This window comes from Lampris incognitus, chromosome 20, assembly GCF_029633865.1.
Source record: "Lampris incognitus isolate fLamInc1 chromosome 20, fLamInc1.hap2, whole genome shotgun sequence".
Classification (NCBI taxonomy): Eukaryota; Metazoa; Chordata; class Actinopteri; order Lampriformes; family Lampridae; genus Lampris; species Lampris incognitus.
In genome coordinates, this window is record NC_079230.1 from 4,031,142 (window position 1) to 4,057,040 (window position 25,899).

Below are 25,899 nucleotides of genomic sequence, written 5' to 3' on the forward strand. Positions count from 1 at the left end.
ACAGTAGATACAGATACAGTAGATACAGTAGATAGTGGAGTCAGAGATACAGTAGATACAGATACATTAGATACAGAGATACAGTAGATACAGATACAGTCGATACACATACATTAGATACAGTAGATAGATACATTAGATACAGTAGATACAGTGGAGTCAGAGATACAGTAGATACAGATACATTAGATACAGTAGATACAGTGGAGTCAGAGATACAGTAGATACAGATACATTAGATACAGTAGATACAGTGGAGTCAGAGATACAGTAGATACAGATACATTAGATACAGTAGATACAGTGGAGTCAGAGATACAGTAGATACAGATACATTAGTTACAGTAGATACAGATACATTAGTTACAGTAGATACAGATACATTAGATACAGTAGATACAGATACATTAGTTACAGTAGATACAGATACATTAGATACAGTAGATACAGATACATTAGTTACAGTAGATACAGATACATTAGATACAGAGATACAGTAGTTGCAGATACGATACAGTAGATAGAGATACAGTAGATACAGTAGATACAGTAGATACAGTGGAGTCAGAGATACAGTAGATACAGATACATTAGATACAGTAGATACAGAGATACAGTAGAGACATAAAAGAGAAAGAATAAATAAAGTGAAGGAGAGACGTGATTAGACTCATCGTCATACTGTAAGAGGCTCGTAGCAGACACCATATGATGTTATTAACATGGCATATCTCTCTCAGATGACCCCTGAGGTCATGACGTTCCAGACGAGGTCATGACCTCTCAGCAGACAGGTATGCAATTCTGACCTAACCGTTTGGAATATGGGAACACTTCTGGGATTCCTGGAATGTCCTGGAACGCCCAGAGAGGACGTTCCACATTCTGTTCCCTGTGGGCCTTGTTGCCGGTGACAACCCCCATTTCCTGTTCCGCTCTTTGTTGGTTTCCCCTCCCTGTAGCCACAAGTCTCTATGATGCTATCTGCCCACGGCACGCTGGGATACGCTCCAGCCACCCTCCACCCTGAAATAGACTGTGGGTGAAAAAAACAAAAACAATGAATGAATGCCTGTCCATCCATCTGTGTGTCTTCTAGTGCACCCGGAGGCCGGCCATGCCCCAGGACAGAGTCTGACTGTCATGAAAGAGACCGCCGTGTCGCTGGTCTCTTGCTCCTCCGCTCCCAACTCCCCCCCACCTGACTGAAAGATGGTACAGCCCGTCCCCTGACTTACAGACAGGATGATGGCCTCAGTGGTCGCTGGGGACAACCGGAAGAAGTCATTGACGCTGAGAGGGGTGGACCCCGAGACCTGCATGATCGTCTTCAAAAACCACTGGGCACAGGTGTGTGTGTGTGTGTGTTGTAGGATGGGTCAGTTACCTAACCCATTAACCTTTCTGTCAAGTAATTTTGTACATGGACATTCATTTGTTGGGGATGAGTTCTTGCCTCAAGTGAAGGAGTTCAAGTATCTCGGGGTCTTGCTCACGAGTGAGGGTAGGATGGAGCGGGAGACTGTCAGGTGGATTGGTGCAGCATCAGCAGTAATGTGGACATTGTACCAGACCATTGTGGGGAGGAGGGAGCTGAGCCAGGAGGCAACGCTCTCAATTTACCAGTCAATCTTCGTTCCAACCCTCACCTATGGTCATGAGCTTTGGGTAGAGACCGAAAGGGTGAGATCGTGGATACAAGCGGCTGAAATGAGTTCCTCTGTAGGGTGTCTGGGCTCAGCCTTAGAGATAGGGTGAGGAGCTCAGACATCCGGAGGGAGCTCAGAGTAGAGCCGCTGCGCCCTCATGTCGAAAGGAGCCAGCTGAGGTGGTTCGGGCATCTGATTAGGATGCCTCCTGGGCGCCTTCCTTTGGAGGTTTTCCGGGCATGGCCAACTGGGAGGAGACCCCGGGGTAGACCCAGAACTCGCTGGAGGGACTACATGTCCAATCTGGCCTGGGACAACTTGGGATCCCCCAGGAGGAACTGGAGGGCGTTGCTGGGGAGAGGGACGTCTGGACTGCCCTACTTAGCTTGCTGCCACCATGACCTGAGCAGCTCATGATGAGATGAGAGATTCATTTGTTCATCATTCATTTATTTGATTATCAAGAAAAAAAAATCAAATTTGACTGAGAGTAGAATCCATACATGACTTTGATCTAATCTGATTGTATATCTGATGCTATATCTATCCAACCATCCATCCATCGGTGCCTCCATCCATCATCCAATCATCCATCATTCATTCATCCATCCATCCAGTCATCCTTCCACCCATCCACTAATCCATCATCCGTCCATTCATCTGTGCATCCACCCAACCATCCAACCACTTGCTCGTCCATCTGTTCTTCAGTCTCTTATCTCTCATGTTTTCTAACAACGAATTAGCATGTTTTGGCATTGCTAGCATACATTTTAACATCTTAATCTGAAATTAAAAAGATGAAATGTTTTAATGTCTTGTTTTCATGGTTAGAATGGATCTAAAGACTCGGTCAGTTCCTCTTTAGAAGGACCTCACATGATGAGGGTCTGGTCATGTATTGGTTTGTATATTTCTATATCAGTTGGTCTGGATGACGAGCTCTCGCCCTCCACATGCAGGTCGTAAAGATTCTGGAAAAACATGAAGCGAGCCGGTCCAGTAGTGGCGCGCTCAGCTTCCTGTCTGCTGGCAGCACCGGAGCGCTCCGTCTGGGGCCGATTCCGCCGGATGAGGCCAGCGCCGTCCAGAACTACGTCGAACACATGCTCTTCCTGTTGATGGAGGAAGAGGCGGGACAAGGTGACGGACGCACAAACCAACCAACAGAGAATCGGCTGTGCGCATAACTGTAGTCCACTGACTTCTGGTTTCTACTGCAGCGGTCATACCAGTTTCCTGTTTGTTGGTGTGTGCTACTGACAATGGCATATTTTGGAGGTAACTTGCTTTACAGCTTGACACTTTTCACCCGTGTGCTGGTAGGTGCAGGTGAAAGTGTGTGGATAGTTGTGTGCATGTCATTGGCATTTATCTACGGTAAATCTTGCAGACATCGCGAAAAATGCCATTGTCAATAGCACACGCCAACAAACAGGAAACTGGTATGACTGCTGCAGTAGAAACCGGAAGTCAGTGCACTCCAGTTATGCACAGAGCCGATTCTCTGGTTGATGTTGTTCTATTTTTTATTTCTTGGATGCATAGAGGCTCGATTTCCTGCTTGGTAGTTCCTCTTCTTAGGGCGTCTCTACAGACACAATCGGCCGTGTCTGCGGGTGGGAAGCCGGATGTAAAGGGTAGGGTAATTGGCCAAGTACAACTGGGGAGAAAATGGGGGGGAAGTTCCTCTTCTTCGTCAAAAGAAAAAAAAGTTCCTCTTCTTCGTGTTTTTCCCGCATGCGAGTTCTCATGCTCGAAGAACAGGTGATACAAACTGTACGGGGACCCACTGCGTTGTAGCGCCACTAGTGGCAAAACGACATTGTTTACTTTTAAAGCTACAATCCTCAAGATTTACCCGCTAAAATTTCCTTTTTATGTTTTATCTCTGATTTATTTAAAATAACTAATCCATGACCATCCAAATAATGGATTTGGTAATTCATCGGTAACTTGTTGGTAATTCTCTTGTTTTAATGTAAAGACTGCTCTAGTAGCCATTCACTTCCTGGATTTATTCAAGTAAAACTTCCAGTTAAAGGCCCCATGTTGGGCGCCAATTAATTCTATGTAACCCTTCTTTAATATGGACAGAATTTTACCTCAAGGTCAGGTACAGTACGAGTTGACTGTGTGTGAATGATCTGGATGAGGCACAAGGTAAGTAGAGTTGCATGGAATTATACTTTAGATAGATGTAGATGGGGAATAACAGTATGTACCAATATTCATATGATGGCTCGCAAATACAAAATATATATATATGCAAAATCCAAGTATGAATTATACACTGATAAGTTGCAGTGCTGCAATACCCCTGTTGTGCACAACACCCAAATAAACAAAACAATAAACAAAAGGAGATATCTCGTTGGGGCCCTTAACTGGGAGGTTTACTTGAATAAATCCAGGAAGTGAATGGCTACTGGAACAGTCTTACTTGAATAAATCCGTGTTTCTTGGCTCACAGTTCATCGAGTTCGCCAACAGGAGGCGCTACGCAGTCAATGACGGACGATTTAGGACGGATGAATCTGCTGACCACATCCGGTCCCAAAGTAGAATGGCGGGAAAACGCAACCTTAATGGCTAGGTTGTGGGGCGTGTCCAAACACCAGTTCGCTAATACAAGAAATAAAAATGTCCTGGCTTGTAACCATGGTAACGACTCGTGACCTGCCAGCTGCACAGAACGTAATGCAGGAGAGTACAAGTTTAACTGCCATTGCAAAATACACACTACGATGAAATTAACATCAAGAAAATTACCACCTACAATAGTTTCTACTCACAGAACAAAACGAAACAAAGCTAATGTGAACATTTGTAAACATTTCCGAAATACACCAACCTCTAGAAGATACTAAAACCACAGTATAGCGAAGACTTACATTCCCATGCTGTGGCTAACGCTAGCTAGCTACACATAGTGTGGTGAAGGCTAGCAACCATAGGCTAGTCACACCAACGTTGCAAATATATTTATGAACCACGACATTTAAACTTTTACTTTGCAGGGTACTTAAGATATTCAACACAACGTATGTTACACATGGTCCTGATAGGTCTACACATGCTTACCTAATATAAGAAATAAAAATGTTCAGGCTTGCAATCACAGTAACGACTGGCGGCCTGCCAGCTCGCATAGAATGTAATGCGGAAGAGTACCGCCCACAAGCCTGACGTAGGACCACGGTCTCTTAAAGTGACAGTACCGAATTAGGCAGAAGTACCCATAAATAAATGTAAAGGAACTATTGTAATATGATAGGGGGTTACATTAAGTGTCATAATCCCTATTTCAAGATATTGCTGGTCACATTTTCTGTGTGAAGGCCGGACAGACCGAAACGTTGTAATCTATACTAAATAAGTAAGTGAGACAGGGAGCGGGAGTCCTTCTCAGTGTTGCACCTGTCACATCTTCAGGTGCGCAGGGATTATGTTTCTTTTCAAAAACATTTTCTTACCACACTGGAAATATTGGTTGCTTCCAGAGAGTTTACCTGTTTTCTCTCTCTGCCTTTTAAGAGTAAATGTCTTGAAACAAGTCCCATTATCACGAAACAAGTACACTTTCTTGAAAGCAAGCAATATTATCACCAGTGTGGTCAGAAATTTGCAGTAGCAGTATCTTGAAATAGGCAGAATGAGAATTAAGAGTTAGATTAAGCTACAATATCAAGGATTGAGGTCTTAGTTTACTATTTTGGCAGAGACTGACTGCCTGTTTGACTGGTCTACCTATTGACCAATCCTGGGCAGTTAGTACTCGGCTATACTACACTACATACTAACAGTACTACACACGGTATGGTATGTACTATTGTGTGGAAATACATTCAGTATGCAGTGTATTTCTGTTAAACTACTCTCAGCCAACCACCGGTAGTGAAAGGAAGTGGGTAGAGCTCTTGCAGCCTATGTCACCATGCAAAGTCGCCATTTTCTGCGTTGTTACGCGTGAAGAGAGGTAATTTGCTGGTATTTATTGGTGCATATTGACGTTCATTTACATCAAACACAAAACTTGTACAACAAACGTACATCTCATAAACTGCTGAATCGCGGTCGCTTTGATGTGCGCCATCTTGGTTGAGAAATTTCAGCTGTCCATGCTTCTTGTATCAAGTGAATTGAAGTAGTCATGCCAGAATTTTACATTGGTTTTTATTGCTCAGTTCTCTCAGTATTTTCTTTGCAGTGTCGTGGTGCGGCGCGTAGTAGTCTCTGTAGACTGTTGCAGGAAGTAACAAGACTACCTAGCCAGCAATGGCGCCCCCAGACATGTGTCATGGGGGGGCCAAATGGGGCCACTGAAAATCTTGGGGTGGCACACCAAAACCAAAAGCCATGACTGAATGTTGCTGCTGTTGTAGTATACTGTATAGCCTAGTGGAAAACTGTCAACATGAGAGTTAAGAAAAATATACATTATTGATTTAAATGAACAGCACCTAATGTAAAATATCAGATAGAAGCATATTCTGCATAATCAGAAGCATATTCTGCATATGTGACTCGTGGCTGGGGGGGGCCAGCGGGGGGGCCAGGGATAGTATCAGGGTGGCCGTGGCCACCCCTGGCCACCCCTTGGGGGCGCCACTGTACCTAGACTGCTGTAGCGTCATGTTAGCATGACGGACTGCTCTAGTAACACGTCATTTTTTTTACACTGAAGGAGGATTGCGGAGTCGCCCTCCATTAATTATACGGAAGTGTAGACGACAAGCTGGAGCTGTGTGTTCAATATGAAGAGAACGATGGATGACTGTGAGGCTCAAACCTTGCTGTGGACTACACGAACGCTGAGGATAAAGCGCAGTTCCAAAAAATGACCAACTCTTCCTTTAACCATTGACTGCAGGCGGGGCGATGGGTCCCATCCTGGAGTTCGTGGTCGTGGAGGGCGTGATGGAGCGTCTGTTCCTCTGGAGTTTGAGGAGGCAGTTCACGGAGGACATGAAGCTAGAGCAGCTTCGCATGTACCAGATGTTGCTGTCTCAGGCCCGCCAGCCGCTCCTCCACCACAAGCCAGTCCTCCGCCCGCTCATGACGCTGCTTGCCTCCTGCGCCGGCGCCGCAGCAGGTGGGTTCAACCGTTAACTACTGTTAATTGATTGATTAGTGTCGCACCCATAGAAACAGGAATTGATGACAGTAGAAGGGGCATTCCCATTCAAATCAACAGAGCAGGAAGGCCAGAGCGGCAGCCATTTTTACTTGCATCGCTGCCATTGCAAAGAATGGGCCCTTTCTCAAACCAAAGGACGCAAAGAATGGACTTGTGTCCTTGGGGAGAACGTTCTTGCTAGTGGTTCTTGGACGAATTAACTTGCAAGTTCACAAGCACACAGAACGCTCTGTTGACAGTTTGACACGATGCCTTGTTCGTGACCGCTGTAGCGGGCTATAGCCCGGACTTGCGGCAAGCTGCGGACTCGTCACTGGTGGTCTTCTTCAGGGTGCCAAGTGATCAACGGTAGTGTAACGTGCAATTCTGATGCAGTTTGATGGCTTCTTGGTCTACCTAAGATGGCCGCCAAGTCGCCCATGCCGGCTTCACTTCATATCGCGAGTTGCTCGATCCAGTCTTCTTCTTTTTTTTAGATCAGTGGACGGTAGGCCAAAACCAAGAAATTCTCAAACTAGCGAGTGCGACACATTTTACGGCCCCACTGATGTGTGTTGCCCCCAATGACAACGTCAACAATCGCCGTTTCCTTTTGAACTACTCAAATGACCACAGAAAACGGTTAAATGTACGTCCTACTCCCGTTCAATGTTTATGGTTGTGTAGCGAATTCGGGGGACAACGCAACCACAGGAAGTGCCGCGGCCGGGAAGCGAACCCGTATCGCCCGCACCGCAGGAGACATCGCTAACCGCTAGACTAAAAGGTGAGATTCGCCAGCCAGCGGCCAGCGTGTCCCCTTATCCATGTACGTTACAGTTGTTTCACGGTTGTGCTGGTCCCTGATTGGCTGGAGGGTGTGCGTTAAAACTGTATAATACACACATAGTTCAGCTCAAGTTTTATCACTGTTCTAAATTCATGATCTGGAAACCAAGGTAACGTTTACACGACAACGGTCTGGCTAAAAACGGAAAAGTTTTTCCTTTGCGTTTTAAAACAGTTCCGCGTTCAGACGACATCGTTTTGAATACGATCCGCATGCACACGGGTCCGCAAAAAAACGACTGAAAACGCTGTAGCGTGCATGCCAGGCCGGTAGGCGGCGGGGAGCCTTTGCAGTAGAGAGCCTTTCCGGTGGACGCGCATGCGCACAAACGCTTTCTTCTCAGAGCGGCGAGTAAACGAAGAGTATGTCGAGTGTACGCGCGAAAACAGATCACTTTGCCCTCCGTCGACGTATAGGTGGACTGAGAATTTGGCGCATGTAAATAAAGCGTCTCCGCTGATCACAGCAGTGGTGCAGCAAATCTGCACTTTGCTGGAGGAGCGTTAATAAACGTTAATAAACGTCGCAGAGTTACCAGCGCAAACACAGCTCGGTAGTCCGCCATTGTTAACGTTGTCTACTTGCCCGTGGCTATTTGACTGAAAACGTAATACGCATGTGCGAAGTGGGACTGAAAACGTAATACGCATGTGCGAAGTGGAGCCGTGACGTCGCCGTTTTCACAGGAAGCGGCTTTGCTAGTTTCCAGAGACACCGGGCGACGCCGGAGTTGCGTTTCCGGAAGACGTGTCTCCGGAACCCGGATTCAAAAGTCTGCGTTTTCAAGCGCCCAAAACGCCGCTGTCGTGTGAGCGAACGGCCAAAACGCAACAATACTTTGCCGTTTTATGTTGAAAACATTGCCGTGTAAACGGCCCTCTCTGTAACCATAGCAACACGCTGACTCATTAACAAGACCGGTGAAGATTCGAAGTTAGCTTAGCAGCTAACTTTTGCTGCGTAGCCTTTTAAGTCTGAGTTGAGGACGTTAAACAAAAAGTAAGTGAACGGTTTTGTTTAAATTCTAGGTGAACATGGTGTAAACTACTAATAATACACGTTAGCCCCTAGCTAACGGGTCTGACCCTTTAGCCGAGCGGTCAGTGACGTCGCCTTGTGGTACAGTACACTCGTATCGAATCCCGCACCGGGCAAGAAAACAACCGGTTACATTGGGATAGTCCACTCGAACGACGGTTCGTGCTGCGGCAGATTCTCATTTTACACAGTTTTGTCAGAAAATCCTCTTATCGTACATTTTAACTCAAGCGTTAATGTCGACGCAGAAAAATAATGTCAAGCGATGCCTTTGAGTGACATTAACTCCTCGGCTGTACTGCTGCAGTTAATCAGAAGTAGGTCGTTTACTGATTAATGCGTCACAGATTTGTCAATCAACCAGTAACATTACTGATACTGTGGTTTAACAGCATTACTAACCAAGGTTAACTAGGGCTAACTGGCAACCAGGTATAACATATCTATGTAATAGGTGTTACCCCCCACCCCCGTCTGTCTCTCTCGCTCTCTTCGTGTCTCTGTCTGTCTGTCTGTCTTTCTGTCTCTCTCGCTCTCTCCCTCTCTCTGTCTGTCTGTCTTTCTGTCTCTCTCTCTCTCTCCCTCTCTCTGTCTGTCTGTCTTTCTGTCTCTCTCGCTCTCTCCCTCTCTCTCTGTGTCTGTCTGTCTTTCTGTGTCTCTCCCTCTCTCTCTGTCTGTCTGTCTGTCTTTCTGTCTCTCTCGCTCTCTCCCTCTCTCTCTGTCTGTCTGTCTTTCTGTCTCTCCCTCTCTCTGTCTGTCTGTCTTTCTGTCTCTCGCTCTCTCCCTCTCTGTCTGTCTGTCTTTCTGTCTCTCTCGCTCTCGCTCTCAGATGGAGGCCTGGTGGAAACGGAGCTGGTCTTGTTGTTGAACCAGTTGTGTGATGCTCTGGTCAGAGACTCTTCAGTACTGGAACTTTTCTTCCACACCAGTCAGGACCAGGGAGCTGCTAACTTCCTACTCTTCTCCCTGCTCATCCCCTACACACACAGGTGGGCTCTGAATACACACACACACACACACACACACACACACACACACTATTTTTCCTCCTTTTGCTCCTCAATTATATTTGGCCAATTACCCCACTCTTCTGAGCCGTCCCGGTCACTGCCCCACCCCCTCTGCTGATCCAGGGAGGGCTGTAGACTACCACATGCCTCCTCTGATATATGTGGAGTCTCCAGCCGCTTCTTTTCACCTGACAGTGAGGAGTTTCTCCAAGGGGATGTAGCACATGGGAGGATCACGCTATTCCCCGGAGTTCCCCCTCCCCCCTGAACAGGCGCCCGGACCGACCAGAGGAGGTGTTAGTGCAGCGATCAGGACACATACCCACATCCGGCTTCCCACCTGCAGACACGGCCAATTGTGTCTGTAGCCACGCCCGACCAAGCCGGAGGTAACACGGGGATTCGATCCGGCGATCCCCGTGTTGGTAGGCAACGGAATAGACGTCTGTGCTACTCGGACACCCTGACTTTCTTATCTTCACTATCTTTCAGCTTGTTACAATTAGATCATTCTTCCATACTCTCTCTCTCTCTCTCTCTCTCTCTCTCTCTCTCTCTCTCTCTCTCTCTCTCTCTCTCTCTCTCTCTCTCTCTCTCTCTCTCTCTCTCTCTCTCTCTCTCCTCTCTCTCTCTCTCTCTCTCTCTCTCTCTCTCTCTCTCTCTCTCTCTCTCTCTCTCTCTCTCTCTCTCTCTCTCTCTCTCTCTCTCTCTCTCTCTCTCTCTCTCTCTCTCTCTCTCTCTCCTCTCTCTCTCTCTCTCTCTCTCTCTCTCTCCTCTCTCTCTCTCTCTCTCTCTCTGCAGACAGGGTGTGGTCGGCCAGCAGGCCAGAGATGCTCTACTCCTCATCATGTCTCTGTCGGCCTCTGAGCCCAGAGTGGCCCAGCACATAGCAGAGAACACCTATTTCTGTCCTGTGAGTACACACACACGCACAACCACTGGTTGGAGTTGTGCAGAGCAGGGATTTCCAAACTTTTTCATGCTGTGAACCTCATGTGGAGATATTTTTTGCTCGCGACCAAGTGCAGTAAAATAAGCAGTAAATGATCATTACCCACCAAAGAAACATCCGCCTCTGTATTGTTCATCAGAGCAGTGTTCCCATTTTCAGTCGTCAGTCATGAAACACCAGGCAGGTCAGCATGAAACATTAATGTAGTGACGTTTGGAATACCGTAAAATTATTCGTTTGAATTGACTCAGAAGTCATTTTGAAGCGATGTAATTCCATACACTTTTTTCTTTTTTTGCTCGATCTTCAAACAAAGTATGCTGATGCTGGACCCCCTGTGATACACCTGGCCTCCGACCCACGGTGTTTTTTGTTTTTTGGACCCCCCCCCCCTCTTTTCCTCCCCAATCGCATTTGGCCAATTCCCCCACTCTTCCGAGCGTCCCGGTCGCTGCTCCACCCCCTCTGCTGATCTGGGGAGGGCTGCAGACTACCACATGCCTCCTCTGATACAAGTGGAGCCGCCAGCCGCTTCTTTTCACCTGACAGGGAGGTGTTTCACCAGGGGGGACGTAGCACGTGGGGGGGTGTCACCCTATTCCCCCAGTCCCCCTTCCCCCCAAAAACAGGCGCCCCGACTGACCAGAGGAGGCGCTAGTGCAGCGACCAGGATGCATACTCACATCCAGCTTCCCACCCGCAGACACCAGCCAGTTGTGTCTGTAGGGACGCCCGACCAAGCCGGAGGTAACACGGGGATTCCGATCTGGCGATTCCCGTGCCGACTCACGGTGTTAAAACCACGGCTGCAGACTGACCACTGGTGTCAGACTGGTGTTTGGTCTCTCCCCACCAAAACCATGACAACGCTGACCTCTCCTCCTCTGCTCTCTGTTTATTGTAATCTCATTACATCCTATTACATAACACACTAATGAGCACTGACCGCCACCGTCACTGGCAGAGAGGCAGCGAGAATGACAGAGAGAGAATGACACAGAGAGAGAGAGAGAGAGAGAGAGAGAGAGAGAGAGAGAGAGAGAGAGAATGACACAGAGAGAGACAGAGAGAATGACACAGAGAGAGAGAAAGAGAGAGAATGACACAGAGAGAGAGAAAGAGAGAGAATGACAGAGAGAGAGAGAGAATGACAGAGAGAGAGAGAGAATGACAGAGAAAGAGACAGAGAGAGAGAGAGAGAGAGAATGACAGACAGAGACAGAATGACAGAGAGAGAGAGAGAGAGAGGAGAGAGAGAGAGAGAGGAGGAGAGAGAGAGAGAGAGAGAATGACACAGAGAAAGAGACAGAGAGAGAATGACAGAGAGAGAGAGACAGAGAGACAGAGAGAGAGAGAGAGAGAGAGAGAGAGAGAGAGAATGACACAGAGAAAGAGACAGAGAGAGAATGACAGAGACAGAGACAGAGAGACAGAGAGAGAGAGAGAGAGAGAGACAGAGAGAGACAGAGAGAGAGACAGAGAGAGACAGAGAGAGAGAGAGAGAGAGAATGACACAGAGGAAAGAGACAGAGAGAATGACAGAGAGAGAGAGACAGAGAGAATGACACAGAGAAAGAGACAGAGAGAATGACAGAGAGGAGAGAGAGAGAGAGAGAGAGAGAGAGAGAGAGAGAGAATGACAGAGAAAGAGACAGAGAGAGAATGACAGAGAGAGAGAGAGAGGGAGAGAATGACACAGAGAAAGAGACAGAGAGAGAATGACAGAGACAGAGAGACAGAGAGAGAATGACAGAGACAGAGAGAGAGAGAGAGAGAGAATGACACAGAGAAAGAGAGAGAGAGAGAGAGAGAATGAACAGAGAGAGAGAGAGGAGAGAATGACAGAGAAAGAGAGAGAGAGAGAGAGAGAATGACACAGAGAGAGAGAGAGAGAATGACACAGAGAGAGAGAGAATGACAGACAGAGAGAGAGAGAGAGAGAGAGAGAGAGAGAGAGAGAGAGAGAGAGAGAGAGAGAGAGAGAGAATGACAGACAGAGAGAGAATGACAGAGAAAATGAGAGAGAGAGAGAGCTCAACGAATAAGGAGAAAAGACTGGAAAAGAGGAGAGGAGAGGCGATAAACAGAAAGAGAAGAACTTCCGGGTATTTTACAGGAAACAGGAAAGACCAGAAAGACCTTCCCATGTTAATTCAGCCACTGTCTGATCCCAAGCGTGTGTGTGTGTGTGTGTGTGTGTGTGTGTGTGTGTGTGTGTGTGTGTGTGTGTGTCAGTTTTAAGGCCATATCACAGGGCCGTGCGACCTCAATCTGGTGTATCGAGGAGATTAGTAAATCAGCATGTGATTGGCTGGCGGGCGAACTGGGATTAGAAGGTCTGCGTGTGATTGGACTGTTGCCTGATGGCCAGCTAACAACAAACAGCTATTCTTTTTCTTTCTTTCTCTCTTTCTGTAAAATCCAATCTGTACCCAGAAACCACATCAGCCACCCCTCCTCCTCCTCCTCCTCTCCTGTCTCGTTTGTTTCGTTCTGTTCATCAGTGATCAGGATAAAAGCAGCACACTCATGTTGTCCTCCCTTTTTCTCCTTATCTATCATCCCTCCGCTCGCCCTCTCACTTGTCTCTAAAAGAGCTTTTAGCCAGTTCAACACAGGGAACCCCAGCATGAATCAGTGAGTCCACCCCAACAGTGAACCCCACCTGCCCCTTGTGTGTGTCGTTCTGTCGCAAGGTCACGGCCTCATTAAAAGAACACGTTAATCTGCACTGGAATTTCATCCCACTAAAACGAGCTTCTATTCCTCTGTGTGTGTGTGTGTGTGTGTGTGTGTGTGTGTGTGTGTGTGTGTGTGTGTGTGTGTGTGTGTGTGTTTTCCAGGTTTTAGCTACAGGTCTGTCCGGTCTGTATTCGTCTCTTCCTGCTAAACTTCAGGTGTACAGTGAAGACTGGCACTGTCTGGAACAGGCTGACTGGCAGCAGGTGACCGTGAACGAATCATTGAATCAGGGAATCAAAGAGTTAATGGGTCAGTAGGGGCGTCCGGGTAGCGTGGCGGTCTATTCCGTTGCCTACCAACACGGGGGATCGCCGGTTCGAATCCCCGTGTTACCTCCGGCTTGGGGTGTTCCTACAGACACGATTGGCTGTGTCTGCGGGTGGGAAGCCGGCTGTGGGTATGAGTCCTGGTCGCTGAACAAGCGCCTTTTCCGGTTGGTCGGGGGCGCCTGTTCGGGGGGGGGGGGGACTGGGAGAATAGCGTGATCTTCCCACGCACTACGTCCCCCTGGTGAAAACTCCTCACTGTCAGGTGAAAAGAAGCGGCTGGCGACCCCACATGTAAAAGAGGAGGCATGTGGTAGTCTGCAGCCCTCCCTGGATCGGCAGAGGGGGTGGAGCAGAGACCGGGACGGCTTGGAAGAGTGGGGTAATTGACCAAGTACAATTGCGGAGAAAAAGGGGAAAAATCCAAAAAAAGTTAATGGATCAGTGAATGAATTACTGATGTATTAGTAATTCATTCATTGTACTAGTAATTGTTGTGCGATGACACCCAGCTGATCTTGTCCTTCCCTCCCTCTGACACACAAGTACAGACACGCATTGCTGCGTGCTAGACTGACATCTCGGAGTGGAGGGCGACACACCACCTGAAGCTCAATCTGGACAAGACAGAGCTGATGTTCCTCCCGGGGAAAGGTTGCCCGCACCGAGACCTGGCCATCACCATGACAACACCGTGGTGACGCCAACTCGGACTGCGAGGAATCTGGGTGTGATCCTGGACGACCAACTGTCGTTTGCTGAAAACGTTGCATCGGTTGGTCGCTCCTGCAGATTTCTGCTCTGTAACATCAGGAGGATTCTCCTATTCCTCACCGACGAGACGGCACAGGTGCTCATCCAGGCTCTGGTCATCTCCCCGGCTGGACTACGGCAACTCCCTCCTTGCTGGCACCCCGGCGTCGGCCATCAGACCTCTGGAGCTTGTTCAGAAAGCTGCGGCTCGTCTGGCGTTCAAACCGCCCTAAGTTCTCCCATACAACTCCCCTTCTCATGTCCCTACACTGGCTCCCAGTAGCTGCTCACATCCAGTTTAAGACTCTGGTGCTGGCCTACAGGCCAGTGAAAGGAGCAGCTCCTTCCTATCTCCAGGCCCATGGTCAAGCCCTACACCCCCGCCCCACCACTTCGCTCTGCTGCCTCGGGACGCCTGGTTGCCCCGTCGCTCAGAGGCCCCTGCTGCCGATCGACCCGGGTCCCGGCTCGGTTCTGTCCTGTCCCCACAGTGGTGGACTGAACTCCCCACTGATGTCAGGACAGCGGAGTCGCTGCCCATCTTTCACTGCAGGTTGAAACTCACCTCTTCAAGAACTACTACCCTGTTATTTGTTCTTAGCACTTATTAAAAAAAAACTCTTTCTTGCACTTTTACTTTAGCACTGTTTTGCTCTTAGATGCTTGTTTAGAGAGAAGATGCACTTATGACCTCTGATGACCAGTAGTTCTCCTGATCTCCTACATTAAATGATGCACTTATTTTAAGTCGCTTTGGATATAAGCGTCGGCTAAATGACTGTAATGTAATGTCATGTAATATTACTGTGTGTTTGGGTCTACAGGTTCCAGCTCTGGTCCACTTCCTTCACTCTCTGGACTTCTGCGGTACTGTTATCAAGGTACACACACGTGCACATGCATGTGCACATCACTCAACACTTGTTTGGAAAAGTATCATTAGTATCTTAGTATTTGAAAAGCATCTCTCTCTCTCTCTCTCTCTCTCTCTCAGGTGGCTCATCCGTCAATCAGGTCCCCAGTTGCTGGATTACATCTATAATGGGTTCCTGGTGCCAGTGTTGGCCCCTGCCCTGCACAAAGTGAGAAACCTGTTGTGATTGGCTGACTTACTTCCTGTTGTCATGTATTTCTGTATTATTGTGTGTGTTTATATGAAGATGTCTCTATACAGATAGGTGAAAAATGAAAGGAAAGACCTGAGTGCTTGACCCCTATAGTGAGGGGGTCCGGGGGCTCTGTTATGCTGTGGGGGGTCATTTTCCTGGCATGGTTTAGGTCCACTTGAACAAAGCAAGGAGAGGCAAGATTGAGATGGTGTGGCCATGTGTGGAGGAGAGATGCTGGGTATATTGGGAGAAGGATGCTGAATATGGAGCTGCCAGAAAAGAGGAAGGCCAAAGAGGAGGTTTATGAATGTGATGAGGGAGGACATGCAGGTGGCTTATGTGACAGAGGAAGACGCAGAAGACAGGAAGCAGCCTGTAACGGGAGCAGCCTAAAGTAGTTTGGGTCCACTTGTCACCTTAGAGGGAAGGGTCACTGCAGATCAATACCAAGTTATTCTGAGTGATCACCTTTATCCTATGATGAGACATCGCTGTCCTGATGGGAGTGGTCTCTTCAGGATGACAATGCCCCCATCCACAGGGTACGAGGTGTCACTGAATGGTTTGATGAGTATGAAATGATGTAAATCACATGCTATGGGCTTCACAGTCACCAGATCTCAACCCAGTTGAACACCTATGGGAGATGAGAGACCAACCCTCCACCTCACGGGTCCCAATCTGCCTCAGGGAGTCAAAATCATGTGCAGGACTGATGGGAATCTTCTGAATATTAACAGATTCAGGGATAAAAGTAAAACCACCACCACATCCATGACAGAGCTGCTATGCCGATGACAACGCCTTACTGTCCCGAATAGAAGAGGAACTACAGAGCATACTGGACGCCTTTGCAAAGGCATACAAGCAGCTTGGCTTGGCCATCAACATAAAAAAGTCCCATATCTTCTACCAACCCCCCACCCAACAGAACTAGCTCTGCTCTTCCCCCCGTCCATCTCTGTAGACAACACCAGACTCAAAAACATGGAACAGTTCCCATATCTTGGCAGCCTTCTCTCCTGACAAAGCCAACCGTAGACATTGAAATACACCATCGTCTCAGTTGTGCCAGCCCGGGTCCTTCTCAAGATCGAGTAAAAGGGTTTTTTGAAAACCGCAACCTTCAGGCCAGAACAAAAATTCCCATGTATTTAGTGGTAGTGCTGCCCACCCTACTGTATGGGTCAGAAACCTGGGACCACATATAGCAGGCACCTGGAGGCACTCGAGGCATACCAACAGCGATGCCTCAGGAAGATCCCAAAGATCAGCTGGAGGATAAGCACACCAACTTCAGTGTCCTCAAGAAGGCCAACTTGCCCACTATAACTGCCACCATCACACAACATCAGCTGAGATGGACTGGCCATGCCCTCCACATGTGACTCTCACCTCCCGAAACAAGTCCTTTACTCTCAGCTCGTGACAGGACGCCGTGCCCAGGAGGACTGAAGAAGTGATATAAAGATAACATCAAGGCCCACATCAACAGGTTTGGCATCGACCTTAACACCTGGGAACAAGCAGCAACAAACAGGGAGGCCTGGAGACTGGCTGTCTGTGAGGGTGCTGGGCGCTACAACCACGACCTCCTCCACCGTGCTGCTGAAAACAAGAGCAGACTCAGAAAGGAGCAGGTTACCAGAAAGGTCCAAACCACATCCTCAACCACTAATTCACACCCTTGCCTGTATTTCCCCAAAATATGTGGCTCCAGGATCGGCCTCTACACCCACCTGAAAACCCAGAAGGATCCAGAAGGACCACCAGTCATTACTCGACCCCGAGTGACCACCGATGATGATGATGTATGAGATTATCAATTTGTGTGTTTATATATACCCTTGCCATATGTGTGTGTGTGCATTTGCGTGCATGTGTTTGTGCATTTGCGTGCGTGTGTGTGTGTAGCTGACAGTGGAGGAGGTGATGACCACTACAGCCTACCTGGATCTTTTCCTTCGCTCCGTCTCTGAGCCGGCTCTCCTACACACCTTCCTCTCCTTCATCCTGCTGCACAACCACGACAACGTGCACATCCTGGACACACTGGTCAGCAGAATCAACACACCCTTCCAGGTGATAAGCACTGACGCAGTAGCACAGACATTGTAGGTACTGATAAAGTTGTTTCAAAAAGTCGAATCTTTGTGTCAAAGTGACCTCTGACCTCTCAATATCTCTCTCTCTCGCTACAGCTGGGCACGGTGTCGCTCGCCCTGTTCCGCACTCTGATTGGTTTGTTCTGTGAGGATGTCATGCTGCAGCTGGTGTTCAGGTCAGTCTGCTGACGGCAAAGTTCAACAGTGATGGCTGTTTGAGGAGGTGTCAATCAAGCTGTCGGCCCACCTCCTCCTCACTCTGATTGGTCGTTCTAAAAAAAAAAACAGTTTACGTTATGGGCGTTCCTCTGAAAGCTACGAAAACAGCCGGTCACATTTAGTTTCGATGTGGTTGGATCTGTCTGGTTCAGAAAATAAATAAAAGTGGTTTGTTACACAACATGTGAGTCGGTGTGGGCTTGACGTTGCGTTGGTCTGCAGGTATCTGATTCCCTGCACACATCTGAATGTGAAGGAGCGAGCATCGCTGATGCAGAGAGACTGTTACTCCTCCAGCGCCTCCTCATTCCTGCTCCTCACCCCTTCCTGGTGCCCCCTCCACCCCCCATATACCCCCCCCACCCCGGCACACACAGAGCACATCCACTGGCCCAAAGGAGCAGGTCAGTGATGATTCACACACACACACACACACACACAACACACCACACACACAACGCAACACAATGCAGTGTAGTGCAACATACACACAAACAGTCGCAAACTGCACACAAAACATTCATTCATTCATCATCAGCCACTTCTCCGGGTGGGGTCGCGGTGGCAGCAAGCTAAGTAGGGCCCTCCAGACGTCCCTCTCCCCAGCAACGTCCTCCAGCTCCTCCTGGGGGATCCCAAGGCGTTCCCACGCCAGAATCGACATGTAGTCCCTCCAGCGAGTTTTTGGTCTACCCCGGGGTCTCCTCCCAGTTGGCCGTGCCCGGAAAACCTCCAAAGGAAGGCACCCAGGAGGCATCCTAACCAGATGCTCGAACCACCTCAACTGGCGAGGTGACATTCCAGGTCTCGAGGACCAATCTGCGATGCCCAAAGTCGGCACTCCCTGGTCCCCGCCTTTGCCTGCTGCCCAGCTTGCATTGCACCCTACCCCAACGCCCATCCCCGCGTGTGGTGAGTCCACGGGGTGGTGGTTCCATGTTGTTTTTTCAGGCTGGGCCTGACCGGGCCCCCTGGGCCAAGGCCCGGCCACCAGAAACTCGCCAGCAAGCTCCCTTCCAAGGTCTGGCTCCAGGAGGGGGCCCCGGTTTCCCTTTCCCGGGCGAGGTGCTGTAACTCTGCGGGTGTAATTTCATTTGGGTTTTTGGGAACACAAAACACAAGGCACACAAAACATTAACAATTCAACTGGCTGTTTTGGAATGACAAAAACAATATAATACAATATTACCAAACACGGTCAGAATGAATGAAATAGTGCTGAGTAATGAGAAATAGCACACATGACAAACAACTATTTGGTATATAACAATGATAATTAAAGATACTAATGGTAATAACAGCAATAATATAATAATAATAATCAAATATTTTAATATTTTTTAAATATTACAAATATAATAATATAATAAAATAATAATAATAAGAGTATTTATAATACATTGTTACACATTACATTCAGGGAACACTTATTTTCTACTCTAGTCCTGCGTGTGGATGTGAGGATGATGTTTAAACGTGTGTGTGTGTGTGTGTGTGTGTGTGTGTGTGTGTGTGTGTGTGTGTGTGTGTCTCTCTCTCTCACAGAAGCAGACAGTGTGGGTTATTGTCGTGGATCAGATTTTCTAATGGATGTGAATTACACTCACTATCTCTGCGACGCTCGCATCGCCATCTCCATCTCTTACAGGTCAGTCTGGACCACTTGAAACCCGTCCGCTTGGCTTTGGTTGAGTGTTATTTAGTTAAGTCAAACGAGTTTAGCTGAAGTTTAGTTTTGCCTGTTTGTTTCTGGTATACTACATGACCCTGGTGTTGCCTGTAGCTTAGCTTAGCTTTGTAGTTTCTGTAAGGTTAATTTCAGTTTGATAGTTTACCTTAGTTTAGTTTGGATGTGTAACGGTTTGGTATACATTTCTAAAAAATGATAAAACCGAAATCAAACATCAGATCAACTCTGAATGTTGTTTAACAAGCTGCCACAGTCCCTTCAATGCGTCTTCATGTTCACACTGTGTATGAGGCTTCGTTCACCTTCTGTTCTGTGTGTTTGTTTGATGGCTCAGCGCATGCCGACTCTGGTCCGCTCCGTATGATGGGATCAACCCATCTCCGTGGGAACACCACTCACAAACACCCAGCAACAGAATGGAGGACGAGGTGGGCGGGGATGGAGAGTGCGAGCAAGCACCTGTGAGAGTGAAGAGGGACTCCTCCCCTGCCGCCCTCTCCCCCACTCCCTCTTCCTCCTGTGACACCGTCTCCATGGGCAACCAGGCTGGGCGCGCCGGCTCCACCCTGGAGCTGGAGTGGGACGACATGTTCACAGAGGAGGATGACGACCGGCCGCAGACTCCCCCCGCCCCCCCCGTCCCTCCCCGACACATCCAGGACCTGAGGAGGAGCGCTATCTCGCTGGTCCGCGGTGCCTATGTGGAAGAGTCTGACTTCCAGGACGATGTCCTGGTGTACGACCTCGTTGCCCAGAGAGATGCCAAGGCAGCCATGTTGGACCGGGTGGTGCTGAGTCGGAGGATGGGTGTCAGAGTATGGAACGGCTCGATGGCAGGAAGAGCGGGCAGTAGTAAGGTGAGCGAGACCGTCAACAGCATCATGTCGGCGAGGAGGAGGAGTGAGGATGGAGGCGGGGGGGACAGGAGGAGGAGTGATTCCCTCACCAACGGTTTCAGCATTCACAACGCTGTCGGCGAAAAAGACGATGATGATGATGATAGCGAGAGGAAGGGAACGTTAAATGTGGACCAGAAGCCAATCAGGCAGAAATGCAGTTTGACTGACACTGTCATGACGACAAAGCACCATCACACACAAAACAAACAGTGCTCAGAGACAAACTCTTTACCCAACGGTCACTCAGACCACCAGTCATGTGATCTGCTGGTTTCCCTGACAACCAAGGCAACGGGTGGTGACGATTTCCTGTCCCAGTACCGGGAGCTCATGCTGTCCTTAGGGGCAGAGCCGGACTGTTATGACATCACAGATGACATCGGTACGTTCAGGAAGCGAGTGGGTGCCCTGAGGGAGAGGCAGGAAGAAGAGGGGCTCATGGAAGAAGTGGATTTGAAGTGTGCGTGGGAGGAGAGGGAGGAGGAGGAGGAGGGAGAAGGAGAGGAGGAGAGAGATGGCAGACATGGCATTTCCTTTACAGGTCAGTTTCTCTGTCAGACTGAAAGAGAAGAAAACTACTTCACTTTACTTTCTGAAATACTCCGTACAGCAGTATTCAACCAAGTACCACAGAAAACTATGTACACAGGCCTTCACTCCAACATGAACCAGACAGAAAGGACAAGTCATTGAAATTAAATGATGTGTTGGATTGGAAAGAAAACCTGCTGACACATAACTCTACATTTACATTAACATTATATTTATATGTATATTTCTATTTACATTTATTCATTTACAGACACATGTACCCAAAGTGACTTACAAGACATTCAGAAATTAACAGATGCACTCAGTGTGTTTCCAAGTGGCATCATAGAGCACTACATAGCATTTGTAGTAATATATGAAGTAGTACTAGTAGTTCTATCTGCTGTCATGCCTAAATATGACAGGGTGCTTATTCTTGGCGATTTTAATATTCATGAATGTTGTCCTTCCCATTCTCTCACATTTTTATAGATCTTATGGACTCTTCTAATCCCCATTCAATCTGTTGAAGGGGCCATACATTGCAACGATCGTATTTTAGACCTAGTACTCTGGTTTCTCGCTCGAGTGTCTTAATCTGGTGGATATGCTTGTTACTGACCATAAAGCTGTTGTTTTTAAAGTTCCACTACAGCCATCTATTCCTAGTCGCTATCTTGAAACATGCTCTCGTATTCTCAACGCTGGTTCTGTAGTTAAATTCTTTGATGCTTTTAATTCATCGTCCTTTAATTCAATTCCATCCCCTCTCAATCCAAATGCACTGTTAAATTCATTCAATGATCAGTGCCTATCCATCCTTGACCAAATTGGACCATTTAAAACTAGGACACAAATATCAAATAAGCTCCCCTGGCTGAACGAGTGCTTAAAAGACTCTGTACAAAATCTGAATGAATATGGAAGGTCAACAAGTCCGAAATAGCACATAACATGCTTAAAAACCAAACGATGATTTATCAGAAAGCAGTGCGAGATCAGCTTACTTCTCTGAATTGATATCTAGAAATAACCACAATCCTAAAGTTCCCCTTAGGGTAAGTGATTCTGTTTTGTTTTTGTTTTTTTGTTTTGTTTTGTTTTTTAACCTGATGTTGACTTGTCTGAAAAATTTCTCACTCGTTTTGTAAATAAGGTGGAGAATATCATGTCCCAAATCCAGCCTGGCCTTTGCACTCTTTCCATTCCCCATGTTAATTGTGCCTCTTTTACCCAGTTTCAATCCATTACAATTTCAGTGTTAAGAGTGCAGTCTCCCATACTAACTCCTCCTCCTGCATCTTACACATCATCCTCACTAAGCTGCTGAAGGAGGTATTTTCCACTGTTAGCCCCGTTATTCTGCAAATTTTTAATAATTCTCTGGCCTCTGGTTCTTTTCCAGATAGTTTTACGCATGCCAATGTTAACCCATTGCTAAAGAAACCTAATTTGGATCCTCTGTCCTTCAGTAACTACAGACCAATCTCCAAATTGTCTTTTTGATCTAAGGTTCTGGAAAGTAATTTCATCTGAGCTGATATCTTTTATGAATAATAATAGGAGTTTTTAACCGTTTCCAGTCTGGTTTTAGAGCACTTCATAGTACCGAGACAGCTCTAGTTAAGGTCACTAATGACCTACTGCTGACTGCAGATAGAGGTGACTGCTTGATTTTAGTTCTTTTAGACATAAATGCTGCCTTTGACACAGTCAATCACTACATCCTCTTACATTGCTTTGAGACTTGGGTTGGCATCAAGGGTTTGGCTCGTAGATTATTACACTCTTACCCCTCCAACAGAACATTTTCTGTTGTTCTGGGTAACTTTACTTCCTCGATGGTGCAACTGAGTTGTGGTATCCCTCAAGGTTCAGTTCTGGGCCTTTTTCTGTTTTCTATATACTACATGTAGCCTCTCTGGCAGGTTATACAAAATCATATGTTTTACCATTTTTATGCTGACAACTCTCAGTTATACATGCCACTAAAACCTATAGATCCTAGCAGCCTAGCAAATCTCACAACTTGCCTCTCCGATATTAAATCCTGGATGTCCCAAAATTCTCTTAGATTTAATGATGATAAGTCTGAGGTAATTCTGTTCAGTCCCCCAAATTCCATCAGCCCTTTTGGTGCTAATCTCCGTGGCCTGTCAGGTAGTGTTAAGAAGGTTGCTAGGAAACTTGGGGTAATATTTGATGCTACCTCTGTTTTGATAATCAAATCAATCATGTTGAGTCATGCTTTCTCCAGCTCAAACTAATCTCCAAGATTAGGTCATTTTTATCAATTGCTGATCTACAAAAAGGTGCACATGCTTTTATCTATTCTCGGTTCAATTATTGCAACACACTTTACTCGGGTATCAACCAGGGGTCCCTCGACTGTCTGCAGTTGGTACAAAATGCTGCTGCTCGGCTCATTACTGGGATAAAAAGGCATGACCATATCACTCCTGTGCTTGCCTCCCTACACTGGCTCTGTTAGATTTCGAATTGATTGTAAAATTCTATTGCTCACTTTTACGAACTTAAACAGTTGCTCCTAAATACATTTCCAATTTATTGACCTGGTATAAGCCCTCTCGACCATTAAGAGCCGCAGATGGAGCCCGGCTGGTTATTCCCAGGTCTCGGTTTGTCACAAAGGGTGATTGGGCTTTTGCCGTTAGAGCCCCTACACTATGGAATTCTCTTCCTGTTGAACTAAGACAAACCAAGTCTCTAGCTTCTTTTAAATGTCATCTTAAAACTTTTCTCTTTGGGAAAGCTTTTGGAAATGTTTGATATTTGTCTTTATTTATTTATATTGTTTCTATTTTTACTTTGGTCTTATTCATTTATTGTTGTTACCTCCTCTTTGCCCAGGTCCTTTGGTCTTATTCTGGTTTTATTTCTTTTGTAAAGCACTTTGTAATATTGTTAAGAAGAAAAGTGCTGCATAAATAACGTTTATTGTTATACGTATCAGGATTAGTATTCGACATGGTAGAGTACTGCTGGTGTTATACATTACACATGTCTGATCTCACGCGCTTACCGTCCAGCTTCCATCAGCAGCAGGACGCTTATCAAACTGGCACGTTTAAAGACGCCACCAAACACCAGCTCCCACGCCCTGTGGCCAGAGTCAGCAGTGGCAAACGTCTCTGATTGGTTCGGGTACAATTCAACATCTAATGAGTTCATCACTCGGACCTCATCCATGTGTTGCCGTTTATAGTGTACAGTGTCACATGACTGATGACATTACAGGACCAAATGTCACTTACGATCGTTACCTTCCATTTTAGTCTCTCCGTCGTCCACTTTGCTGTCCTCGACTCTGTCCCTAGATGTTAGTCGTTACCACTTCATAACCTCTCTCTGTCTCGGTTTGCCGTAATGCCACAGGTCCGTTCATCAGTGTTCTGTTGTCTCGTCTGGAGAATCTTCTGGAGAACTCCATCGCTGTCAATCTCCTGGTGACAGGCATCCTGACCCAGCTGGCGTCATACCCGCAACCTCTGCTAAGATCCTTCCTGCTCAACACACACACACACTGCCGACCCAATGCACGCACCCTTTACCAGGTAACACACACACACACACACACACACACACACACACAGAAGTGCTCACACAAACACTCATACTTAAACATGTTTGAAGCATACATGAACGTTTTTATTGGTTTTTCTGTCGTGTGTTGAGTTTTTTTACATGTCAGCACATGTGCTGTATGTTTGTGGTGTCGTATATGATAATGCCTTTCTGTGTGTGTGTGTGTGTAGGTGCTTGTGTCGGTGCGTGCTCAGATAGAGAGGTATATGTCAGACAGACCAGACTACGCTGCTTTGGTCACACAGGCCTGGAGGTTCCTACTGGCCAAAGATCAGGACAACAAGGTCAAAGGTGAAGATCCAACTAAACACACACACACACACACACACACAGATTCTTCCTATGTGTGAGGTGCTTAATTTGACTCATTTGCTAAAAAATCACCCCCCCCCCCCATCAGAGTCTCTCCAGTCGTCGCAGGGTGGTGACATCATGGCGGCGGAGGGAGCGCTGGCCGGGGCCCTGCCCCCCTGCCCCCCCGTCCCACCGCAGGCCCGGAGCCGTGTGTTTGGTATTGTTCTCTACGCAGAGTTCCTGAAGGAGCTAGCTGCCCTGGCGCAGGAGCACAGCATCGCCCATGATGGCAGCGAGGAGTCTCATGGTGACGGAGGTCATGTGATGAGGAGGTCGCCAGTTCAGTTTTCCTCCGGTCCAAACTAAACGATACCTGGTCAGGGCAACAGGTCAGATTACTGTTGAGAAAGGCACCCGAGGCTGTTGCTGTTTAGTATATGCCAGTATACACAAGTAGACACCAGCATACACCAGTAGACACCAGCATACACCAGTAGACACCAGCATACATGAGTAGACACCAGCATACACCATCATACACCAGTATACACGAGTAGACACCATCATACACCAGTATACACGAGTAAACACCAGCATACATCAGTAGATACCAGCATACACTAAATATACACCAGTATACACGAGTAAACACCAGCATACATCAGTAGACACCAGCGTACACCAGTATACACCATCATACACCAGTATACACGAGTAAACACCAGCATACATCAGTAGACACCAGCATACACTAGTATACACCATCATACACCAGTATACACAAGTAAACACCAGTATACACAAGTAAACACCAGTATACACCAGTATACACCAGCATACACTAGTATACACCAGTATACACCAGTATACACCAGTTGATATTTGACATTCTGCCAGCAGCAGCAGACTGGTGGTTCTGGTCTCAGGTGTGTGTGTTGAGCTGTGTGTGAATGTAATATGGAGTTTATAAAGGGCCCAATGCAAAATCTGCCCCTTAATTTAAGTTTAGCAACACACACACACACACACACACACTCTTCTACACTACAATACTGTATGTTCTTGTA

The 25,899-nt window shown here is 47.2% G+C and overlaps 1 protein-coding gene across 1 annotated transcript in view; it reads left to right on the forward strand.

The window, feature by feature from the left end:
* The window catches only part of LOC130130940 (FHF complex subunit HOOK-interacting protein 1A-like), a 29,070-nt gene extending 3,410 nt beyond the window's left edge, over positions 1–25,660 (forward strand). The window contains 17 exon segments of the mRNA XM_056300805.1: positions 1,100–1,350; positions 2,612–2,792; positions 6,523–6,744; positions 9,486–9,645; positions 10,468–10,579; positions 13,462–13,563; positions 15,204–15,260; positions 15,374–15,397; positions 15,399–15,461; positions 17,403–17,570; positions 17,690–17,769; positions 18,035–18,216; positions 19,358–19,460; positions 19,837–20,942; positions 24,329–24,507; positions 24,709–24,829; positions 24,939–25,660. Of these exon segments, the coding sequence (XP_056156780.1) occupies positions 1,246–1,350; positions 2,612–2,792; positions 6,523–6,744; positions 9,486–9,645; positions 10,468–10,579; positions 13,462–13,563; positions 15,204–15,260; positions 15,374–15,397; positions 15,399–15,461; positions 17,403–17,570; positions 17,690–17,769; positions 18,035–18,216; positions 19,358–19,460; positions 19,837–20,942; positions 24,329–24,507; positions 24,709–24,829; positions 24,939–25,198 (3,225 nt within the window). The 5' untranslated portion in view covers positions 1,100–1,245 and the 3' untranslated portion in view covers positions 25,199–25,660.
* The last annotated feature ends 239 nt before the right edge of the window (positions 25,661–25,899 follow it).